The 23,124-nt window shown below is 32.8% G+C and overlaps 1 protein-coding gene across 1 annotated transcript in view; it reads left to right on the plus strand.

Moving 5' to 3' along the window:
* Positions 1-245: 245 nt before the first annotated feature.
* The window catches only part of LOC113395765 (tRNA dimethylallyltransferase), a 249,494-nt gene continuing 226,615 nt past the window's right edge, over positions 246-23,124 (plus strand). Inside the window, exon 1 of the mRNA XM_026633441.2 lies at positions 246-460. Coding sequence (XP_026489226.2) covers positions 323-460 — 138 coding nt within the window. The 5' untranslated portion in view covers positions 246-322. The remainder of the gene's footprint in view (positions 461-23,124) is intronic.

The following is a 23,124-nucleotide window of genomic DNA, read 5'->3' on the forward strand; positions in this document are numbered from 1 at the left end:
TACTACAAATGTTTATTAACATCAAGATAAGATTCAATTATATTCAGGATTTCATTTAAGTACCGATATCACTATATCTAGAAATAGAGAAAGTATATTGTTTTGTATATTATCTAAACAACATTCACTTGACGCGTTATATTAACTATCAAAACAAACACTTCCACGTGACACATGGAAGTTCACGTGAAATACTATGATAAGCACTTGGCTGTATGACGAACGACCTTTTCTAAAAATGGAACGTATCGCCATATGAGCGGAGCTGTCAAAATAAACGTGAAGTTAGTTAGTGATTGAAGTGTGTGCAAGTGTTGTTGTGATGGCCCTTAGGTCTGTGATTTCATCAAAACTCCCTATGGTTGTAATATTAGGAGCTACAGGGACGGGAAAAACTAAGTTAGGTGTGGAGATAGCTCAAAGATTTGGAACAGAAATCATAAGTGCCGATTCAATGCAAGTAAGTGTTTCCTAACCTCAAAACATTTGTTTACTTGAAAATTTAAGTTGGTAGGTGTTTATTGTACGTAAGTGGTCGATAAAAGATTACTTTCTGATTATTTATATGCATAAATTGGCGCCATATGAAAATATATCTGTTATTCTACTTTAAATGTAGTACAACAAACACATAACCTCTTAAATCACCTGTTGGTCGTTTTTTCTATAAATGTTTTAAAGCGAATTTAAACAATTCTACAACCTAAGGAAGCTAAAACTTATGCTTACCAACAAAATGAATAATAATATTTTTTTTTATACATTCAGTGTTCTTTATATAAACCTTCTGCTAAAACTAGAGGCCTTAGCTCAACAGTGGGACATTTATAGGCTATTTAATTTATATAAATAAGTAAATTAAATAGCCTGTACAAACTTTGATACCTTCTATAATGAAAAATTCTACTGAGTTACCTTAAATATAAAATGTATTTGTACAAATAAAATAATACATACATTGTTTTTATAATATAACAAATATTTCTGTTTTTTATTTTATCTATTAGTACAATACGGACTGATGATTATATGACACAATTTAATTATTAGGGTTTGATATCTGATTCTTATAAGATTTTGATAGTATAAATACATAAACATATATTTACTTGGGCTTGAATGAATTTTTTTCATATTGTAAGTAAAGATTACTATTGTCGAACATGTATATTTGTAAGTACAATCGTTTTCTGTGTTTTTAAGCATTTGCATTGAATATGAAGCGGAATTAAAACTTAATTGCTTAAAATATTTTGACTATTATTGTGCCTTATATAATGTTAGTACAATGTTAGTAGAAGGGTTTAGTTTGTAAGATTATAATTTTTTTGATAATACTGTAATTGATTTTTATTGCCATTAAATATACTGTGATTAAAAAAAAGTTCAAGAAATAAGGCGAAACTTGTCTCAATCATTCTCAACTCTTTACCTGAGAATTTCGTCCATAGCGCAATGGCTTATGAGACCACCTAGCGATGTTAAAAGTCGCAGGATCAATCTTGACCCGCCTAACAGAAGTGATAAGCTTAAAATGTGGGGTAAATAGGAATATTAGTAATTTCTTAATTAATTTGGGGCATTGCTAGTATTCTTTTTTTTTTAAAAAAATAATACATTTTGTTTTTATTTCCCGAGGAAGGTCTTCCTGTGGTAAATCTAATACCATGTCACCTTCACCACCCAGAGAGAAACTGGCACTTAAAGAAATATATAACATAGTAAATAAGATTTTATGTCTCTTCTGCATATTCTGTATATCACTTCTTATTTCATATCAATTCAAATTACTCGAGGAGTAACTGATATCTCGGTACCAATCACATGAGCTTGCACAATTTTTTCTAACCAATAGAAACACACTATACAAGACTCTAAAAAAAAATATTTTTACTTTATTTGTTTATAAATTTTATCAAAGATGAACTACTTCCTGCTTGTTTATGAATATAAATATATCTCTACTAGGCTTTCATTGGAATGTTAATGCTATATAGACATTATGTTATAGGCCTACTATATTCAAATTTAAACTAAATTTTTATTTATGCCCTGGTGATATAAAATGAAGCTATTTACAAAAGTATTTTATAATAATTGTGATTTTAGATATTGACTACAATTGTGCAATGTTTTGCAGTACCTACATTGTGCAATCAGATTGTATTGCACAATGATATTTTAATTAGTACATACTGTTTTTGTTGTGATTTATTTTATCTTATTAAAAGTATTTTATCTTATGTATCCAATTATAAGCATCAGTCGTATCCGATAATATTTAAGAAACATTCTATGAATTAAATATTGCATAAGTTTTGTAATACCTCAAGTGGCGTTTAAGTGTGCATTGTACTGGAAACTTAGGTTGTTATCATGGTTTCTATCACTATAAATGTAACAAATATTTATTTTTGTTATAAAAAGATCATTTTTTTTATAACTGGCAATGATGGATGTTGCCAGTTTAAGATGCAAAAGTGATACTTAATACTACAAATACTCTGCTAATTTTCTTTGTTTGCTTATTCCAGTTGTTTTGACTGTTTAAACATTTTAGTACAGGCATACAAAGTTATTCGTTTGGCGAAATGACTGGAATGCAAATGGTATATATCTATACTCGTATCTGGCCTGCATCAAGCTGTATAAATAATGTGTTGAGTTAAATCACAATCTATTCTATATTAACTTTTACTTATTAATTAATATCTTATTTTGTTTTTATTGTAGTACATCAATCAATCATATTAAGGCTATTGATAAAAAAGAGGTTTCAATCTATTGAATTATGATACAACAAGACAGTAGTATTTACATGTATTAAACAAATATTGTATATTTTGTCTCAAACATTTATATACTTTTATGCCTAACTACGACGACCAACCCATTAAAACGACAAGAGCCGCAGGCGACAACTAGTATTGAGCCTGGGAGCTACTTGCAATGTGAGGTACATTAAGAACAGATTACATATTACAAGAGTGGAAGGAATGAATGTGTATGATTCTAAGATAAAGGCTGAAAACTTGTTGAACTGTTTGACATACACATCAAACAGTTCGAATTTCGAAAAAAAGATGAATGAAGGAGAGAAATACTACACTGGACCGAAATAAATCGGTTAAAGACAAGCTAGTGATGTTTTTATCTTACATCATTTGGGAAAATATTTTGAATCTCTTTAAGAAATCATCTTTATGTACATGTGTATAATTCATCTGTGTGTCGTCATATTACTTGACTTAAAAAATAATATCGAGTGACCTTTGGGCTACTGATACAATTTATATAATAAACATCCGATGTTATTGTTCGTGAAAAAAAAATAAATCAAAATGTTGCCATGTTACGCAACATCTAAATAATACGCCAATATTAAAGGTGCAATCTTCGTAGGTAGTAAAAAAAAACAGTTTGTTTTGCTTAACAAATTATATTCTTATACTTTGTAAGGAGCACATTTTCTCCCCCTTGCCGCATTTGCTTCTGTAGAGGTCATTAAGTCTCATTTTTACGATTTTCACTTTTATCCCGTACCTGCGCTCTTGCATTTATTTATTTTTTTTATCCGAAAAACAAATGTCCCGCCATTAAGGCAATATCTTTTCGGCTGTAACATTTACATTTATTCACCGATTACTTTTTATTTCTTTTCGGACTGGTCGCGATTAACGAGATAAATTCATATAAATTAAAGTAAATTAAGTTATGTGTATGTTTTATTAAATCTATATAATATACTTTTTTGTCGTAGATTGCTTTTGAATTACTTATTCTTTGAATAATTGTAAAAAATAAATAAACATGTATGGCATCGCATTTATATAAACACTAGCTACCCGTCCTGTCATACGGTACAATAAAGGTCTACATACAACGTTTAGATTGGATAATAAACATAAAAAGAAAAAAATGGTGTTTTTCGGCTAGGAAAGTTAATAATTTCGGCGTTTCTCTACTATAATTCGCATGTATTATATTTTTACGCCCATATAAACATCTCTCTTGAATCACTCTGTTTATTGATGAAAATCGCATGAAAATCTGGTGAGTAGTTTTTTAAGATCTAAGCCAACGGACGGCGGAAAGCGAGTTTGTTTTATACTATAAAGAAGATATGAATGAAAATGTAAATAAAACTAAAATCATAATATATTAAGTAACGTTACAAAATATAAACAATAAAATTGATTAAAATTATAAATTAACACTTTTATTAGGTATACTATTAACTGTAATCACTTTTGATGTAAATAATTAGGCAATTACGTAGATATCATATATTTTATCACATAATATATACAAAGTATGAATGTCCTATATACCCTGTGACAAACTCCAAGTTAAAAGCTATCGTGAGAGTTTAATGTCAATTGTGTTGAATACTAAATTTTGCGTGAAATCGAACACCAATATTCCTAAAAACTAGGAAACCAACCAATAGTACTAAAGCTATTATAACAAGAAGTATTCTCTTATGTAGGGATCTACTGAACCAATAAGTATTTAAATGAAGTATATTTCGATTTTATATTTTAACTAGACGCTCGTCCTGACTTCGTGCGGGTAAAAAAAGGATTTTGTCACGAGATATTTTTCAATCAATTCGATACAATAATCATTCGCCAACAGATCTATTCGCTAACGTAATGTGTTAATACGTCAAACAGCACGCACCATTTTTTCAAGCGGTTTTTTTTTAAATATGTCGTAATAGTTCTAAAACTACCGGTTCGAAATTGGAATTGTGTAAAGCAATATTTATCTACATAAAACATTTAAAATTAATATATTTTTTATTTAGATAAGGATATATGCTTTTTGATGGTTAATATTATATAATTTTGTTGTTAATTTTTAACATAGAAATTGGTTACAGTTATCTACGAAAGATAGATATGCTGTGACCGATGTTTGTTGTTGTTTTGTTGGCGCTCCCTTCAAAAGGTACTTCACCGACAATTTTCTCTGTCGACACATGAAGCTATGTCTATAAAACTATGGAACATATTAATATACTTTATAGCCTATTAGTTTTCATAGTATATTTTAAGAGATTAAGCGCATTTATAATATTAATTGGGACTTTGTAAATGTATACACTTCAAACCCAACTTGACGCCCTTCAATTGGTTAATAATAAATAAGTCTATGTCCTTTCTTAGGGTTCAAACCTTCATAGCAAATTTCCTTAAAATTAATTCAGTGCTTTAGAAACAGAGTTACTTTCGCTTTTATAAAACAATAAAGTAAATAATATGAAAATAATTGAACAGATCAGCAGTATTGAGGTGAATTATAAACACAAATTAAGCACATGAAAATTCAGTGGTGCTTGCCTGGGTTTGAACCCGCAATCATCGGTTAAGATGTACCTGTACCATCTTAAATCATCGAATGAATTAATTCATTCACAGATATATTAGACGCAGTCGTATTTTTTAAAATTAATATAAAAAAATGTTGTGTGTCAAGCCCTGATGACAATATTACGAAATATTTGTTTTTATAATCTCCGTATGATCTCTGATCTCTTATCTGATGTAATATTTTTTATGTACATGATTTATCTCAGATTCAATTTTTTTACTATTGTTATACGCACCGTCTTTTTTTCAGTTTCCCTCGATGAAACTGTGCAAATATTTATCCTTGAGTATGAAAATATTTTTAAAAATACAACATTAAATAGTTTGCGTGGGTTACTAAACTGCTCAACAAAATGCCCGAATATAGAAAAATTGAATTATTGTATTTAGGTATTGTGTTATTATGTCAATAGACTATAACAGGATTCTCAGGGTATTATAGTTGTAAGAAATAAATACATTCACAATCAATACTGATGAGTCATCAAGTTTCCTCACGATGTTTTCCTTCACTACCACAATATGGAGTATGAACACAGATTAAACACATCAAAATTCAGTGGCATCAAAGTTTATAACCTAAGTTTGAACCCGAAACAAAAAAATCAGATTCACGTTTTTTAACCACTGGGCTATCACGGCTATAATGGCATCATAATGATGTCGTATCTAATTTATTTTAAAGTATTAAAGTAACAAATTAGTCGTGTATAAATTACAAGATTAATTTAAAGTTCGTCACTCTAAATCGAGAAACGTCTGCAAATTGTGTCATAGTCAAATTTCACTCGCATAGTGTCCGACTTTGTCTACTCGTTATGTAACGTGCCTTGAGATGCCGGATAGCCTTCGGACAGGTCGCTGTCGCCGCAGTATAGGCAAAACTATGAGATTAAACAATATAACGACGTTCTGTTTGGGAATGCTTAAATTTTCATTGTAGATTTATGGATATATTCCATTTTCAAATTTTGCTGTTTTTTATTTTTTAATAAATCTCTTACTGTTTTTTTTATTGATTAAAAATATGAATGCTTTTAAAATTTAACCAAAGTTTTTTTTTAATTCACTATCAATATTCGTTTGACGAGTAATAACCTATATGATGATAAATATTTAAAATAATTTATTTTCACAAACTGTGTTAAAGGTAATAACAAATTCAATTCTATGGTCACATAGACATCTAATTGATCATATTAGAACATATTCGAGACATGCGTCTAGTATACAAATTCCATTATCAAGGCAGATAATGGAACAAATATTTAGTGAATCAAAGTATCCGGCGACTTTTCCAAATTTACGCTCAGATACGATACTGGACTATTAACACCTAGATGCTAGTTATTTTAGATTTCGTAGTAGTAGTTGAACCTGTCTTTCTGTCTATCTATACAATTTTACAATGCAGAAACTCAGAATGTCCTAGAAGCTCTCTGAAGCTAGTTATAAAGAACTAGCGAACTTCGATGCTGTTTATATGTATTGTGCGTATTAAGATTGACTTGTATTTCTAGTCCAGAAAACGTCTAAAACCATGTTTATTTTTCTTGGTTTGTTATAAACAATGACACTTTGATTTTGTCGATTGAATGAAGTCACAGATCGAAACTTGATGTGCAATGTGCAAATTACAGTTTAAACACTCGGAGATGATGCTCAGTAACTGAGGTGTGTTTGTTAGCCCTATCGAAAATGTTGAGTATAGATTTTGTGTACAAACAAACAACACCAATAAAATTTTACAATAAATCCATAATAACGATTTGTTTACTTAAAACAAAAAATGTTTATTCAGAAAGTATACTTATATTGTATTATATCAATGGTAGGTAGATTTTCTCACGATTAATATTCGCAAATCGTAAGATGTATTCTAATCTAAATTATAAATTATTATATAATCGAAAGAGTGCGTGATGTGCTATACGGATATAAACATAGCCTTCGGTTTGAATACACGATATATACAATATATACTCGTTCATGCGGCTGCGGCCGCGCCCGTTTGTGTCGGTCTTTGCAAGTTTGAGATAAATAGCAATTTCAGACTATAATCGATCTCCGTGCCAAATTTCATTCAAATCCGTTCAGCCGTTCTGGCGTAATTGTGTAACAAACGTCCATCCAAACTTTCGCATCTATAATATTATTAAGATTAATTTAAAATAGTATAAGAAAACATAGATTCTAGAACACGTACTTTTATTTTAGTAACAATTAATCTTCGTGTTTTACGTATACGGTATAATTTCGGCAAGTGGCTGGCAGGTCTTGTTTGCATTCCGGCGCGAGTTCGTCGTCTCCTTCAAGGTTGGACCCCGCCACCCCGCCGTGCCTCTGTTCTACCAAATGCGGTGAGTGTACCGCCTGAGCCAAGGTTGTGGATTCTGGCTCTTGGCTTTTTTGTTACAATTCCTTATTTATACACCCTGTGTAAATATATATATAGTAAGATTACAATACATTGTCACGCTGTAATATTTTATTTAAGTTTCAGCTAAATATATTTTTAATCTGTTATATTGTGAGATTTATTATCGTCATTAACATATGACAACTATTGTAATATTTAATTAATTACAAACACATTATATACAAGCAGTCTTTACTAAATATTTATAAGTTTCATAATTGATTGTACACCTAAATTCGTTAAGTCGGTATCGATCATAGTTTATGATAAATCAGCTATTTTTAAATGCCAATCACGATGAGACTCGATCGATTCGCAGAAACGAATATTCTACGAATTTACCTCAACCGAAAATCGAGAAAAACTAGTACCAGTTTCCGATTATGTAAATAAATTCTAATTAAATCTTAATTTATGAACTATATAATAAACGAGGAGATGTACTCTGACGCATATGACAGATGAGATCATATCTATTACGCCCATTCTCGTATTACGATACAGCGATATCAAGCGATGCAATTAAACTTTTTTTTTGAAATCATCGAATTTTTTAAATTCAAATATTATCGAACAATTCGAAATTCGAAGATCGAACAATTTTAAATAGTTGCCAGTTATAATGGTTTTCATATTTTTATTTTTGAAATAAATTGCAAAAGCGCAAATAAATATATAATGATACATCAATGAATCATTTGATAGTGATTGTAAAAGCAGGTGTCCGGAGTATAAACTTACCGATTTGTTGATATGTGATATTCTAACGAGATACATATTATTTGATCATAGCTTACATAGTCTTCACGTAGATTATTTATACATCTAGACATTGTCGCATCACAATAGATCTAAAACAAACGAGCCAATTGTATCATCTTGGTGTGTGTCAGCTACGCTTGACGCTCGCTAAACGTTACAATACTTTACTAGTGAGCGTGTACTTAGTGGCTAACAGTTGGCTATTATTTTTTTCGATGCGTTCTCAGCTTTGAGAATCTTTCTAGACATGTATAAACAATTAAAGAGTCCTTATATATCTTCCTAAATTTAGTATTGAATGTCTTCGATTTCGATTAGAATTTTTACCAACACCTAATATACTCTTCCAATTTTCTTTTTTTTTTTATAGTAGAGGTGGCAAACGAGCAGGATGCTCACCTGATGGAAAGTGACTACCACCGCCCATGGACATCTGCAACACCGGGGGACTTGCAGGTGCGTTGCCGGCCTTTCAGAAAAGAGTACGCTCTTTTCTTGAAGGTTCCCAAGTCGTAATAATTCTTATTGTTTCTCTATCGTTATTCCAATCGTTATCACCTTTGGTGTGATCTTTTCTATAGTTTTTATTTATAATATTTTATAATGTTTTAATCCTTTTACAATTTAAAGCTTTCGTTCGACTATTACTTCTTCGTTAATGTCGTCTGCCAGTTGTCCTTCTTGTTGTCCTTCTTTAGAGGATTTTATTGGTCTGTCGGTTTTTGGATTCGTTTACCGGTGTTAATCAGATTATCTCTATTGGGCAATGTAACTTTGTTTACTACAAATGAATGTTCTAGTAATAATGCCAAAGTTGTTGTTTATAGACGAGCGAGTAAGCTATAAAGCTATGACAACAATTTTGGATCCAATTTTGTGAGCATTATCGTAAAGATGTAATCGATTTCCAAATGGTGGGTTAGGAATAATGTATTAGAATATACAATAAAATTGGAGTGTCTGTCTTTTTAAATTTTTGTCTGTCTATTTGTTCCGGATAATCTCTGGATCGGCTGGACCGATTTTGACGGGACTTTCACTAGCAGATAGCTAATGTAATAAGGAGTAACTTAGGCTACAACAATATCTTTTTTTGTTTAATTTAAACGCACAAAGTCGCGGGTACAGCTAGTTATAAATATGAATGTCGATAGTTATTATTACCGTTGAGAGTTTCTGTACCAGTAACTACAGAGTTCTTTACCGGTTCTCGGTAGAATCAAAATTCCAAACCGGTGGTAGGTTTTCATATAATATGAATCTGTAAAATAACGATTCAAAAGTGCCCGTGAACGCCAATATTAATAAAGTATTATGACTTAAGAGTTCAATCTCCGGTTACGGCAATTTTTATTATAATTTTACTGGTATATCACGTCGTCTGATTTTCTTTTAGTTGTGTTTTCATTATATAGTGACGACGGTGCGTGAAATGGATGTGTATATAAAATACAATATAAAAAATTAGTAAGTTAAATTGATACCTATTAGATATAAGATCCGATTAGATGTTTGGACGATCTGTTAGCAAGTAACGCGTTGGTACACTGTTGATAGTTAAATATATTATGCAATAATTTAACTCTGGTGCAGGCTTTAGATATAGTATATTAGTACTTGTTAAGCAGGATTTAACAGGTATTTTAAATTAAATTAACTATTCATACATATGAATGTTAATCGTATGGCGTTTTTCTATTGTGAATTATTAATACACGTCATGTTGGAAATCGATTCAGTGATATTTTGAAAAATAGGCCATCAAACTGAAGTTTTAATAAAAAAAATTTTACTGTACTGAAATATTGTTTATTTCATATATAAGGATTCCATTTACGTTTACACTTAATAAATGACCCAATTTTAAATACTAGGCAATTTGGCCCATACTTATTTAAGACAGAATTCTACCAATATAACGATCAAATATTTCTCATAACATTTGAAGAAAATACTCTTATAAATATACCTAAATTATATTAATAGTAAATAAATGAGACTATTGGCTTCGTCGTAGTCCGGTAATGATCTAACACCTGGCACCGGGCACCTATCGGCCTAAAACTCAGTGACCTTTCATGGAAATGAAATAAAAAAGACACTGGCCAAATGAGTAAAAAGTAGACGAGAAGTGAATGTCTGGTGCTAATTATACTCGCACGCTGGTTCCTAGCTAGACACGACAGGTTAGTGACCACGAGACGTGCCAGATTGTTCCGAATACGTAAACTAAGGAATCTGCTATGTCCAAAATATTGGTAAACAAAGGAATGATTTCATCCTTTAGGTATGGATTTTCTTTTGATGATCTCCAAAAAACGAGATAATTGTTTGAGAATATTGGAAAATATGTCTTGTGTTGATTGCAACTGGAATAATATCTTGTTAGTATTTTGACACAAGGGAACACGTTTTTGTGTCAGAAAATTAATTTCAAACGTTAAATATAGAACGTTGCATCCAATCAATCTTAATTTCTTAATCTCATACAGCGCAAAGACAGATCAAAATGTTTATTAGCTGTTACCGTTGATATACTTATTTAATTAATTTCAGTTTCGGTAAAAGCTTCTATTTTATTACATATTAAAGATGTAAATAGGTACAAATAGTGGCGAGATTCTTTTTCATGGTTCTTCGATACGGGTGATAGTTCAGAAATAAGTTTATGAAAACTGAAAGAGTTACTTATTTAGAACAAACGAACTTAGTTGACCTGAAATTGTTGATATTTGTCAAAGTTTGAAAGATAAAATACATAAGATGAAAATTTTCAAAACGATCTATTAAACAGAATAGCACCAGTTCAGCATAATCAAAGGAGAATCTGTAATAAATAAATATAACTAAATAATTAAGATATTTAAGTAGCGCATATAAAAAAATTTAGGGTATGAGATCAGATGGCAAGGGTTGTACATAAAATCTCTTTTTTACTGATTGTACGAAATCCGGCGATAAGGTGTGTCAACTCTGTCTAGACATCGGTAAAGATAGAGCAATGGCATACTTACTAAACTCAAACTATAATGTTTACTTTAAAGAAAAATGTGCGAAGAAACGCTATTCTATGACCATCCGCTAATTAAAACTGCACGTTTTTGTTGATGATTTTTTTAAATTTTTCTATAACGCAAACGTAATATTTTGCGTTTATTTTTCGCATTAGGGTCACGAATCTATTGTTATATTTGTAACTGAAGTCTGAAACTCTGTATTAAATGAATAATGAACTAATGGAAGAATAATAAACTCCAAGAATAAGGAATTCCATTTAATATTACCAATTAATTTAACGAAATCTTTTGATATAAAGAGAATCATCTGACGACGACGAGAGGAGACACTTCAAATAGAGAGGAGTCTTCTAAATTTGTCATGATTTAATCAGATTGGAATGAGATTTCTTATTAAAGACCTTTTTGAGAATAAATTATTTTTACAAAATTTATGTCCAAAAAAAAAAATTATAAGATGCTAATATTTTAATGTATATATAGATTTACGAGGTGTTCATCAACAGTCACCAATATGCATCCCAGGTATTGCGTATTGGAATTTAGAAAAGATTTTCTACGATCTATAATAACATCGATATAAAAGTTTTAGTGTATCTGTTACAGTTTTTCCTGTGATCGGACGAAAGCGCCCGAACCGGTGGTTTTCTCTCGGACTGTGTTCACATAATTAAGTATACGGTATTATAAACAACTTCTAAACGTTCGTATTGCGTTTTTCAAACTCAAAAACTGTCGCCTGTAGTATCTATCATGAGGTGTAATCTTTAAATAAAAAAGGTAATCGTAAAATAAAATGGGTAAAAAAATATTTATGGTGTGAGTTCATAATTTATGGTACGTATTCAAAACCGATACTATGCACAGTTCAAGAGCTCCCTTTTAAAAACACATCCTTGGCTACAATCAGGCCAAGGATGTCGGAACTAGATACGTGTGCAAAATTCCAGCTAGATCCGGTAAAAACTGGTTTAACTTTGCGAGATTACAAAAGAAAAGACAAAAAAGCTACACGTTCGATAAATGTTTGCAATAATAATAAAAGATCAAGCCATTGTAGGGAATGAGGAAAATTCAAATCATCGTAACTGTGAGTACAAACAAAAACTTCATTTCACGAGTCTTGTAGGCTCTTTTGTTTGTTGTTGCTCTGTTATGTTAACTGGTAACTAAACAAACTGTAACTAATGTAAATATAAGGCTGTCTGATGGCATGGCATGGTATGGATGCCAAATAAATATTATGAATGAAAATGTTTAGTTTTTATTTTATCCCTAAGCCAAATTATCTACCAAAACCTGTATATACCAATAACGTTGAAAAGGAAGCATATCGAAAATAAATCATTCAGAGTACCGTCTTTGATGGTATTTATAAAGTCTGGAATTGTTTTGGCCGAATCATTGCTGTCCACGCCGGTACATATCAAAGGCTTATCTGGTGCATGAAGTAAGTTAACACACACTATGTATTTCATATTACCTCGCCCACATGTTCCAATGAAACAGAAGCTTACCACATTACACAAGCGAAGAAACTTTATAATGGGAAAACCTACCCGGACGGACTTGCACAAAGGCCTCCCACCAAGCAGGGCAAGAATGTAAGACAATTCCGGACCGATTGACATTTACGAGAAAATTTTGAAAACTAGAAAATCTGAATCTGCAGCGATACAATTAGGTACTAGACCAACGAGGTATTTAGAAATAGTAGGTATTTAGGTACAAAAGTATGCATTAAAGTCTTTCCTCCTTAATTCAACTCCCCATGGTTCCTCCATATCAGATCTAGTTGTCCGAATTTAAATTTGATACGAGTTAATTACTGTAATAATAGAAGTATCTGTCTGTCCGTGATAATAATCTCTTTAAAGAAAATATGGAGCGTATTTCTGTAAAACAGTATGATGTTATTTTATAGTTACCAAGCAATAAAAATTAATGAACCAGTGATTTTGATTCATAAATTATAAAAGCTATTATTATGTAAGTTAATTATTTTTAATTGTGTTTATTTGCAATTACGATGTCTGGTTCGTCAATGTAGATTTACTATATACGAACTGTAAACTATACTCATTACTTTTTTTTAATTGTAAGATTGTAAGAGCTAAGAAAGTAAATAAATATGGATTAAAATTTCTGATTTTTAATCAGGTTTATATAGGTTACTGTCATGTCTATAATATGCCAGTGTTCGTATTTTTTATTTTTATTTAACAACCTTTGCATTGTCGCTTTAATATATAGTCTATCTGATAGTGATGTATGTTTGGCTATATTTGACATCTTTTTTTTATTTTTTTACTTGAATACACAATAAAGAGTTCCGTTCGTTAGTACGATACAAGTATTATTGTTAAGCGATCGTACTTTGAATTATAATATACAGCTATGCCAACGAAATATAAACATCAATATCAACATCAAAGACAAATGTATAATATAGAGAATAATTACGAGCAGAAATCGAACCAGCTACGTTTATGAGTTAATCAGTAACGAATTGTCAAATAAAGTGTCTTCATTCATAATAATATTATATTTTGAGATTCGAGCATTGAAATCTAATGAAGTATGAACGAGATCGATGACAGAAGAATCAGACGCAATAATAAACACGAATGTAATAGAAACAACGGCCTCGCTAGGTCGCTGGCATATTATGATGTCACTGGCATTAAAACGCGGCAAATATTCCGCCCGGTGATTGGCCCAGGGTTGCCATTCACAATAGAGAACGTCTATAAAAACGAAATCGTCTAAAATCGCAGTACGTGTTCGCTACGACTGGTTATTTAAAAAATTTTGGACATGTAATAGTTCTTGTTTGGTGAATTTTTACAATGTTATGTTTTGTTATCTCCTAAAAGCAATACGTTGTATTCTGTTCCGGTTTTGCAAGGATCGAATCTTAGTTTTCAATGAATGGTTAATATTTCCTACAACGGCAATATCTATGGGAGGTGGGGAACACTTAACGTCAGGTGGCCCATGTGCACGCCCGTCTATGTATTACATAAAAAAATAACCATAAAGAGGTAGGAGGATTGTACCTACTCCTGAAATTATAATTGTGATGCTGCCTAGAAAATAAACACACGCAGCATTAACTACGAAACTCAAAATAATCACCAAGGCCACGGATTACACTGTAAATTGAAGATTGAAAAATTATGACTTTAATAGCATCGCCCTTTTACTGGATTTAAATCCCTGGCGATGCTTTTTTCCTTTTCATTTACTTATTTAGCGATGTTCTTTCTCATTTATTTTAATTGTATAATTTATCTCATTAGGTTTAATAATCATATTTTCTGTAATTAAGTATTTTTCAAGGGAAAATCTTGTTACGAATTTTCCTGCATACCCTATAATCTTAGAACGTTATATTAAATTTTAAGATCAGCGAAAAAGGTTAATAACTTATTGTTTTTTAGTTAATTAAATAAGTCATATTGCTTGATATAAAAATGAATAAATTGCGCTGTACTAAATGGTTTAAGTTGCGTTTGCTTGCATTTTTTTAAATATGTCGTACATACAGGCAGAGGCGTCACAAGCTATGCTGGGGCCCTTGGGCACCCATGAATTTGGGCCCTTTTGCTAGATATTTTTTTTGTTTAATTTGGTAAATTGTTGGTTCTTCGGGGCCCTCTCAGGATGGGGGCCCTGGGCACGTGCCCCATGTGCCCTATGGTAAAGACGGTAGGGCATACAGGCAGTATAAGTATACCATATTATTGATTTACTGTCCGTATTTACATACGTATTTTTGAACATATGGAATTTAATAATGAAAAATGTATTGTATATTTTAATAGAATTCGTAACTTACTTTAATCGAGGAGACTTTAATTGTTATTTTTAAAGTATACACATACGCGACTTCGAAATTTACGAAAGGTTTTAAGATCGCTTTTGAAATACGTCTCGTAGTGTATTTCTCCATTCGATACACCATAGCGAATGGTATCCTGAATATTTGGAGTAAAGGAAACGTAAAGCTATCACCGGTTACGGTGAAGATGACAATTGTCAAGAAGCTGAAATCAAAACGTGTTACATATTTTAATTTAAAAACCAGACGTAGTTTCAAAAATCGATAACCCTGCTGGTTTCGGTTTTATTCAGCTGATAGAGTGACGCGATGTTATATTTCACAAGTTGTACGTGCTAAATTTAAATTTTTTTAGTGAGTATTAGACAAAGTCTGTTGTAATCGATCGCTTAATTCTCTTTATAGTATTTGATTTGCCGTCTTGATTGTATGATTTTGTTTAATTACTTTTATAACTTAAACTAAGTTTTTGATTTTTGAAAGTAATTCTTATATACAAAATATATAAATAAAAGTTTATCCTAATAAAAAAGGCTTCAAATTTGATACTATTAAAATGCGTACACACGAGTCGATATCATTCGATCAACTCGAATGAAAGTGTTTTAAACCATCTTCAAAATGACCTTGAATAAAATTGAATTAACAAAAATATTAAATTAATCATTAACGAAATTCATTTTCGACAAACATTTGTTGTTCAACAAATTTTGTGCAAATAAAATCAAACTATATGAACCCGCTGTCTTTTAAGTTTATCTTGGGTATTTTTCTTTATATTCTTATATATAACTTTAGGCAAGTATCTAAGACAAAGTCACAGTAAAAACTCGTAGATAATAAATCTATCATCTAATAAATAAAATCAGTAAAAAATTCTCCAACGTATTTGAACGTAAAACAATTAGAAATAAATCTAAAATTTGGTTAACTGATCACGTAGTATCCATGTATGTATGGCTGTGGTTTGGCGAGCGATTATGCTAATCCATGCTACAACATGATGTCCAGTAATCGTGCTGCTATTAGGTGTACTCTAAGCCTTGTATGACATATGTATATCTCGTTGGTCTCAGATTTTCTAGTTGGCTTATTAAGTTGCACAAACCCAGGGTCGGACCAATAAAAAGTTATTAAATTTTTCTTCCAAAATGTATGAATATTCTTAAGGGTTTAAGAAAGGCTTGTCAAAGGCAGATTAATGCATTTGGCTTTAATCTCATGGTCATTGGTCGATGGCAGGCGAAAACGCTATAAGCGACCAATGAGCGTTCAGCATTTATACAAAATAGTAAATCTGACTTTGATCAGCGTTTCATATATTGAAGTTAATAGTGGAAGTATGCATAGTTGAAATAGAAATTATGCAGCAATTAATGAAATGAAATATTATACTTCAGTGTCAGGTATTTACTATGAAGTACAGTCCAAAGCGATAATATATTAAAAAACTTGGTTATAATCTGAATTTTTAAATTAAGTCTGTCTCCTGTATCAGTAACAGAGTGTACCCGTAATACAGCTGAACCCAGACATTCTCTTCTATCGAAGAAAAGGGTTAGAGGTTAATAAATAATAAAATAAATATTGGACAACATCACATACGTTACTCTGATCCATTTGTAAGTAGCTAAAGCACTTGTGTTATGGAAAATCAGAAGTAACGACGGTACCACAAACACCTAGACCCAAGACAACATAGGAAACTAATGAACTTTTTTCTACATCGACTCGGCTGGGAATCGAATCGAAAAAAGGTGTACATACTACTCGACCACGAAGGTTTATTTTTAGAGGTTAATCTACTATATTGCTCCGATATGCATTGGATACATTTGACAAAATTTCATATTTGCATATGTAGGTTGCACGTCAGAACGAAATAGTATGGTGGTTTCCATTGGACTATCTGAGTTCATTAATCTTATGTACTCAAATGTAATGTTACACTTTGTCACGCTCAATCAATCACAATTACCCACGATAATTACATCTGATATTATGTTCAGCTTTAAATTTAGTTTTACGTCTGGTTTAACATTACTCTATATTTCTTGACATTTACATTTCATTTAACACTGCAACATTGTGATTCAAAAGTGCTTCTAAGAGCCTACTCGTATAAAGAATATTTTGATTTTTGATTTTGTCAAAGTTCAATACTCATTACTACTACTCACTTATTACAATAATAAGTAATAAAATAATGAGATCATTATGAACCCTGTCGGCACGCCATAATTGTAGGTCAGAGAAAGCTTTAACGTATGAGTGAAATTATGTGATTTTATATACCATAATTACAATCCAATTCAATTGACTTTAGTTTTATTAATTAAGATTAATTTCCTTGGTAGTAGGGCTTTGTGCAAGCCCGTCTGGCTTTGTCAACCCACTCACCAGATATTCTTCTGCCAAACAACAGTACTCAGTATTGTTGTGTTCCGGTTTGAAGGGTGTGTGAGCCAGTGTAACTACAGACACAAGGGACATAACATCTTAGCTCCCAAAGTTGGTGGCGCATTGGTGATCTAAGGAATGGTTAATATTTCTTACAGCGCCATTGTCTATAGTCGGTGGTGACGACTTACCATCAAGTGGCATATTATCTCGTCCGCCTACCGACATCATAAAAAAATACGAATATATTTTTCAAATTATAAGTTCAAGTAACTATCTTGTAACGTTAACTAATTAATTTGTCTCCATAAATCCTTATCCAGTCCATAAATAATGTAGGTATATTATTTGTTTCTAACTGTACATGAAAATGGCCCGTGTAATACAACTCGTATTTAATTATAATGTTAATAATAAAGAAAACTTTTGATGCATACGATCTATTTGAACTGAAACTGTCGACGCCAACACTATCAAGTTACCATCGGTTGTGTAATTATTTCTACATCACTTTTTACTAAATAGTGAATTACATACATGTATGTAATCTGAATTTATTGTTTTATCGAGACTGGTCAGAACCAATCTTAACATCTAATAGGCATCGTTAAAGCTATAAACACGCTTAAAATGTCCACACAGCTAGTACGCTCTATTTTGTTCACTTCGAAAATTACTTAGACACTGAAGTTATTGTTACTAATTCTGCTTAATATTGATTGATATGACTACAATAATTTCTATCCCTTTTTAGTTCCACGCGTTAGAAAGAGTTTACAATATTTCGAGAATAAATTAGTTTCGTTTAGAGATTGTTTACAATAGACTCGGCTCGGCGCTTAACGCACTATTCCCTGCTCACTTTCCTGCTCATTGCCGTGGAAGTAGTCTGAAGTTGATTGTGTTAACTACTAATGTGCTGTCATCCGCGCACTGTCTTATGCCTGTAATTACACATGGGTACTCACCCTCTTTACTGGAACGTAATAAACATCATCGACCGCTTGCCCTAATCCCATTCATTTGGCGTCGACTTGAATGCTTTAGCTGGTGAATTGGTTTCCCACCACCTTACTGGGTTACTAAATACTGATAGTATTGACGGATTGTTAAACTTATCTAATAAATCCCTGAGTCTGCTCTTACAGCACCTTTTTATGCCGAAGATGCCAATGGTACTTCCAATAGTGCTTTTATGAGTTTACTTCAATAAAGAATAATTTGATTTGACACCACATTGAACTCAATAATTAAATTAATGATGATGTCTTTCTAAACGGTTTCGATCACGGCGAATATTTTCAAATACTCACCAAATATTTAAGAGACAGACAAGTGCACAAGTGTGTCCAAACACACTCGCAGTTTCGTTACAGTCATTTTCATAATAAAATCCGAGTACGGCAAATCTAATACATAAAACCTTATTTTTTGCCTATGACTGAGATGCTTTAAGAGACACGGTAGAGCAAAATATAGACATTGCTTACTACTTAATTCAGAGTTTTTACTGAAGTATTATTGACAGAAAATATTTTTAACTACCTGAACTTGCCTAGCCGCTAGATCAACGATAACTTTTGTATATGTGCATATAAATGATTAGTCAGTTAAAATAAACAAAGAGACTTGAACTAGACCCTACATTTTAATATTCTTCAGGGCCAACATTTATTTAACTCAAATGTAAAATACTTTGTTTTTATAACTTATTTCAGTTTAATAAGACAACAGCTGCGTAATAAAATACAAAGTACCAAGTTGAGCTCTTTGTTGAATTTAGGGGACACCTGATTTTGCTATGGGAAAAACAAAATATGCGCCATAACAGCTATGGGATGGTACTATGGGTTATAACCTATGATTTTAGGGACGAGGCATAGGGGAGGGCACCAATATTGCTATTGGAATTTATTTGGTTTGATCAAACGTTTGCCAAATATTTGTCTTGTTGATCGATGGGCGAGGAGATAGTGTTGCTAATAATGGTTTTTGTTTGGTTTTGCATCGTTTTTAGTCAACCAATTATTTAGTTACATAGCTACGCCTAGCATTTAAAATATATGTTGTACAGCTCCAAATATATATGATATCTGTACGAATATATACAATTTTAGTGTGCATCTGTCATTTCATATGTTTACAAGTTACCACAACTGTAAATTGCTGTATGTGTTTTACTGGACTATCTTCAAAACGGGAAAAAAATTATGATTATGATTGATTCTTCCGAATTTAACGGTTTTATTATCATTTACATATTCTTGTATGGAATAGTAAGTTTATTTGTAAATGGTTTCCAAGTTTCTTGAATCGTTTTCGTCAGTCGATTGACATCTTATTCTAATTATTTAGGGAAACCTTTTAGAACTTTCATGCGTGAAGTGAATAACGACACAAGTGGTCATTGGTCACGAAAAAAAAATGAACGACGAGTGGGAGTTTCCTATAACAGAACTCTATTTATAACATTGACTTATGACTTATAGTCATCGTGATACTTTGGCTGTTCCAAATAGGTGGAAGCTGGATAGAAACAGTCTCGGAATCGCAGACGGGTCCGTAGGCGGTGCATAGTTTACGATACATTTAACACAAAAGCTATAAACTTTATTTACAAAAGAAAAATCCCTTTATTTATTTTAACGTCTTAACAGTGTTGTGGACTAAACATTTATCCTTACTAATCTTTTTCATGTTATGCAAAGATTATATTTCAAAATAATATTTATTTTATGCGTTTCAATATTTAAATTTGTGTCTAATTAAAGGTCATCCTGCTAATAATTTCGTCATCAATTAGTCAAGTATAGTAGTATTTCGAAATTGTCTGAAATAAAGAGAGATTTACTAAATTTTTCAAGACATTGTAACAACAACACTTTGGTTTACGGCTTTATTTTATCTTTATGGGTAAAGGTAAATCTTCTGTAGGCGTGTGTCACTGACCTCCTCCTAAATGTTTACTTGGAGGTATGGCTCTGTGCAAGCCCGTCTGGGTAACTAGCACCTACTCATCAGATAATCTACCTTCAAACAGCAGTACTAAGTATTGTTGTGTTCCGGTTTAAGAATGACAGTGCAACTGCAGACACCAGGGATATAACATCTTAGTTCCCAACTTTGGTAGTGTATTGGCATTAATTAATGGTTAATATTTCCAACGGCGCCATTGTCTATTCGCGATGGTTGGCTTAAATTGTACCCAGTGCTTACCTCTGCGGTCCAGATCCAGAAAATAATATAAAGCAATAAAATTCTCGTTTTACCCGTTCAAAGTTTGGACAAGTAGTACTAATATATATCTATAGTCTATTCCTACCACAAGAGGACAAATTCGACAGCGAATTGACGCGATATAATTGGTTGAGAACTTGAATAATATGAGGTATTCATTATGTATTTGCAAAAAAATGGCGTTTTGAACGTCGATGGAACTGGTATCGAAACTTTGGAAGTAAAATTAAAGTGGATTTAATGGAGTTTTAAGTGGAGTTTAATGGTATAGTGTAATATTATAAATAAATATATATTAGTCTAGGACTGTTAGAAGTCGGGCCCTCTTGCGGAAACCGCAGAGGGTCATAGCAGTGAGAGGTATAAGAGGGTACTGTACGGTGTCATGGACTGCGGCGACACTTCTAGCGGGTGATCCACCTTGGGAACTCCAAGCGGAGATGCTCGCAGAGGTGTACCGGCGACCGTCCAGGGTCGGCGGAGGTCGGGCGGATCAGGGCCATAGCCCAGCAAGCCCTGATCGTCCGATGGGAGGCGGATCTGGGGTCTCCCACGGCAGGCCTGGCGACAGTGGAGGCGGTTCGTCCCCACTTGAGTCGCTGGGTCAAGAGAAAGCGTGGCACGCTCACGTTCAGGATGACGCTGGTACTTACTAGGCATGGATGCTTAGGTAAGTACCTGCACGGGATAGTGCGGCGGCAGGTGTCACCTTCCTGACATCAGTGTGGTGCGTCAGTGGACACGGCGTACCATACCCTGACTGAGTGAGCTGCGTGGGGGCCCCAGAGGCATTCCCTGATAGCGACTTTGGGCGGAGACCTCTCGCTGCCGAGCGTCATAAACGCTATGCTCGGTAGCGAGGCGTGGTGGTCAGAAATGCGCTCCTTCTGCGAAAAGGTCATGTCGCAGAAGGAGGCAGCGGAACGGGAGCGGGAGGTGGACGCTGCTGCAGACCCGATCCGCCGAAGAAGACCGAGGAGGAGGAAACAACGCTACGCGCACCTTCTCCCCCCGCCTCAATAGGCGCCACAGGGGCTAGGTGGATTCTCAGTACCCCGGGAATCCCCCCTAGGAATTGGAGGCCCGCATAGGCGGGCTGACAGTCAGGGCGTCACGGTAGCATGCGAAAGCGATCCCGTGGCGCTCACCGATGAAAAAAATAATGGACTGTTAGAAGTGCACAATATAGCTGAGCTATTAGCAAATCTTTTTTTTTTTTTCAAATTTGTTTATTTATTATCCTTATTTGATTGGAATAGACTATAGGTCAATAAAGGCGTCTATCAAATGTCATATTCGAATTGAAAAAAGGTTATATATCAATTTTTAACTTTGCCGTTTCATAAATTCAAATCATTTGTAAAAAATACATTGGTAAAGAAGGCATATTATTCGATACAAGATTATATTGATGATAAAAAAGCGTGGAGTTAATGCTTGTTGACTTCCAGGCAGGAGACATAACATACATATATAATTGTATTTAACTAACATGACTGTATTTTTAAATGTTGAAAAGAGTAACTTAGTTTCTTGCCGGCTCTTCTCGGTAGAATCTACATTTGGAACCGGTGGTAGCTTTACTTAATATAGTTTGTTAAATGGCGATCCAAAAGTGCTTGTAAAGGCCTACTTGAATAAAGTATGTTTTGGTTTTGAGCATAACAATCAGTCTGCGTGAAAAGCTAAAACATCAGATGTTATCTCGTATAATGTAAATAGCGTAAACACATATATGGAAAAAAAACAACAATGAAAGACACTATCAAATATACCGCAAGGCACAGTTGACCGTCCGGTGAACCCTAATACTGTGTTACGGCATCAGCTATTTATTCGAAAGTGAAATTGCTGACTTCCCTGACCCCCGCATTGTGATGCCTGGCCCGTAACACAATGGCCTTGGACATCGCTGGCTAGGATTCGTAAACAGAATTATGGTGTGTGGCTGTTTTGAAAAACCTTTTTTAATTTGTTTTTTGTAGACATTTGGTATCATATATTAAATTTACTTTGAAATTGTGTAGTTTATAAATATACTTTAAGCAATTCCTCTAGTATTATATAATT

The sequence above is a fragment of the Vanessa tameamea genome, chromosome 16, assembly GCF_037043105.1.
Source record: "Vanessa tameamea isolate UH-Manoa-2023 chromosome 16, ilVanTame1 primary haplotype, whole genome shotgun sequence".
Taxonomy (NCBI): Eukaryota; Metazoa; Arthropoda; class Insecta; order Lepidoptera; family Nymphalidae; genus Vanessa; species Vanessa tameamea.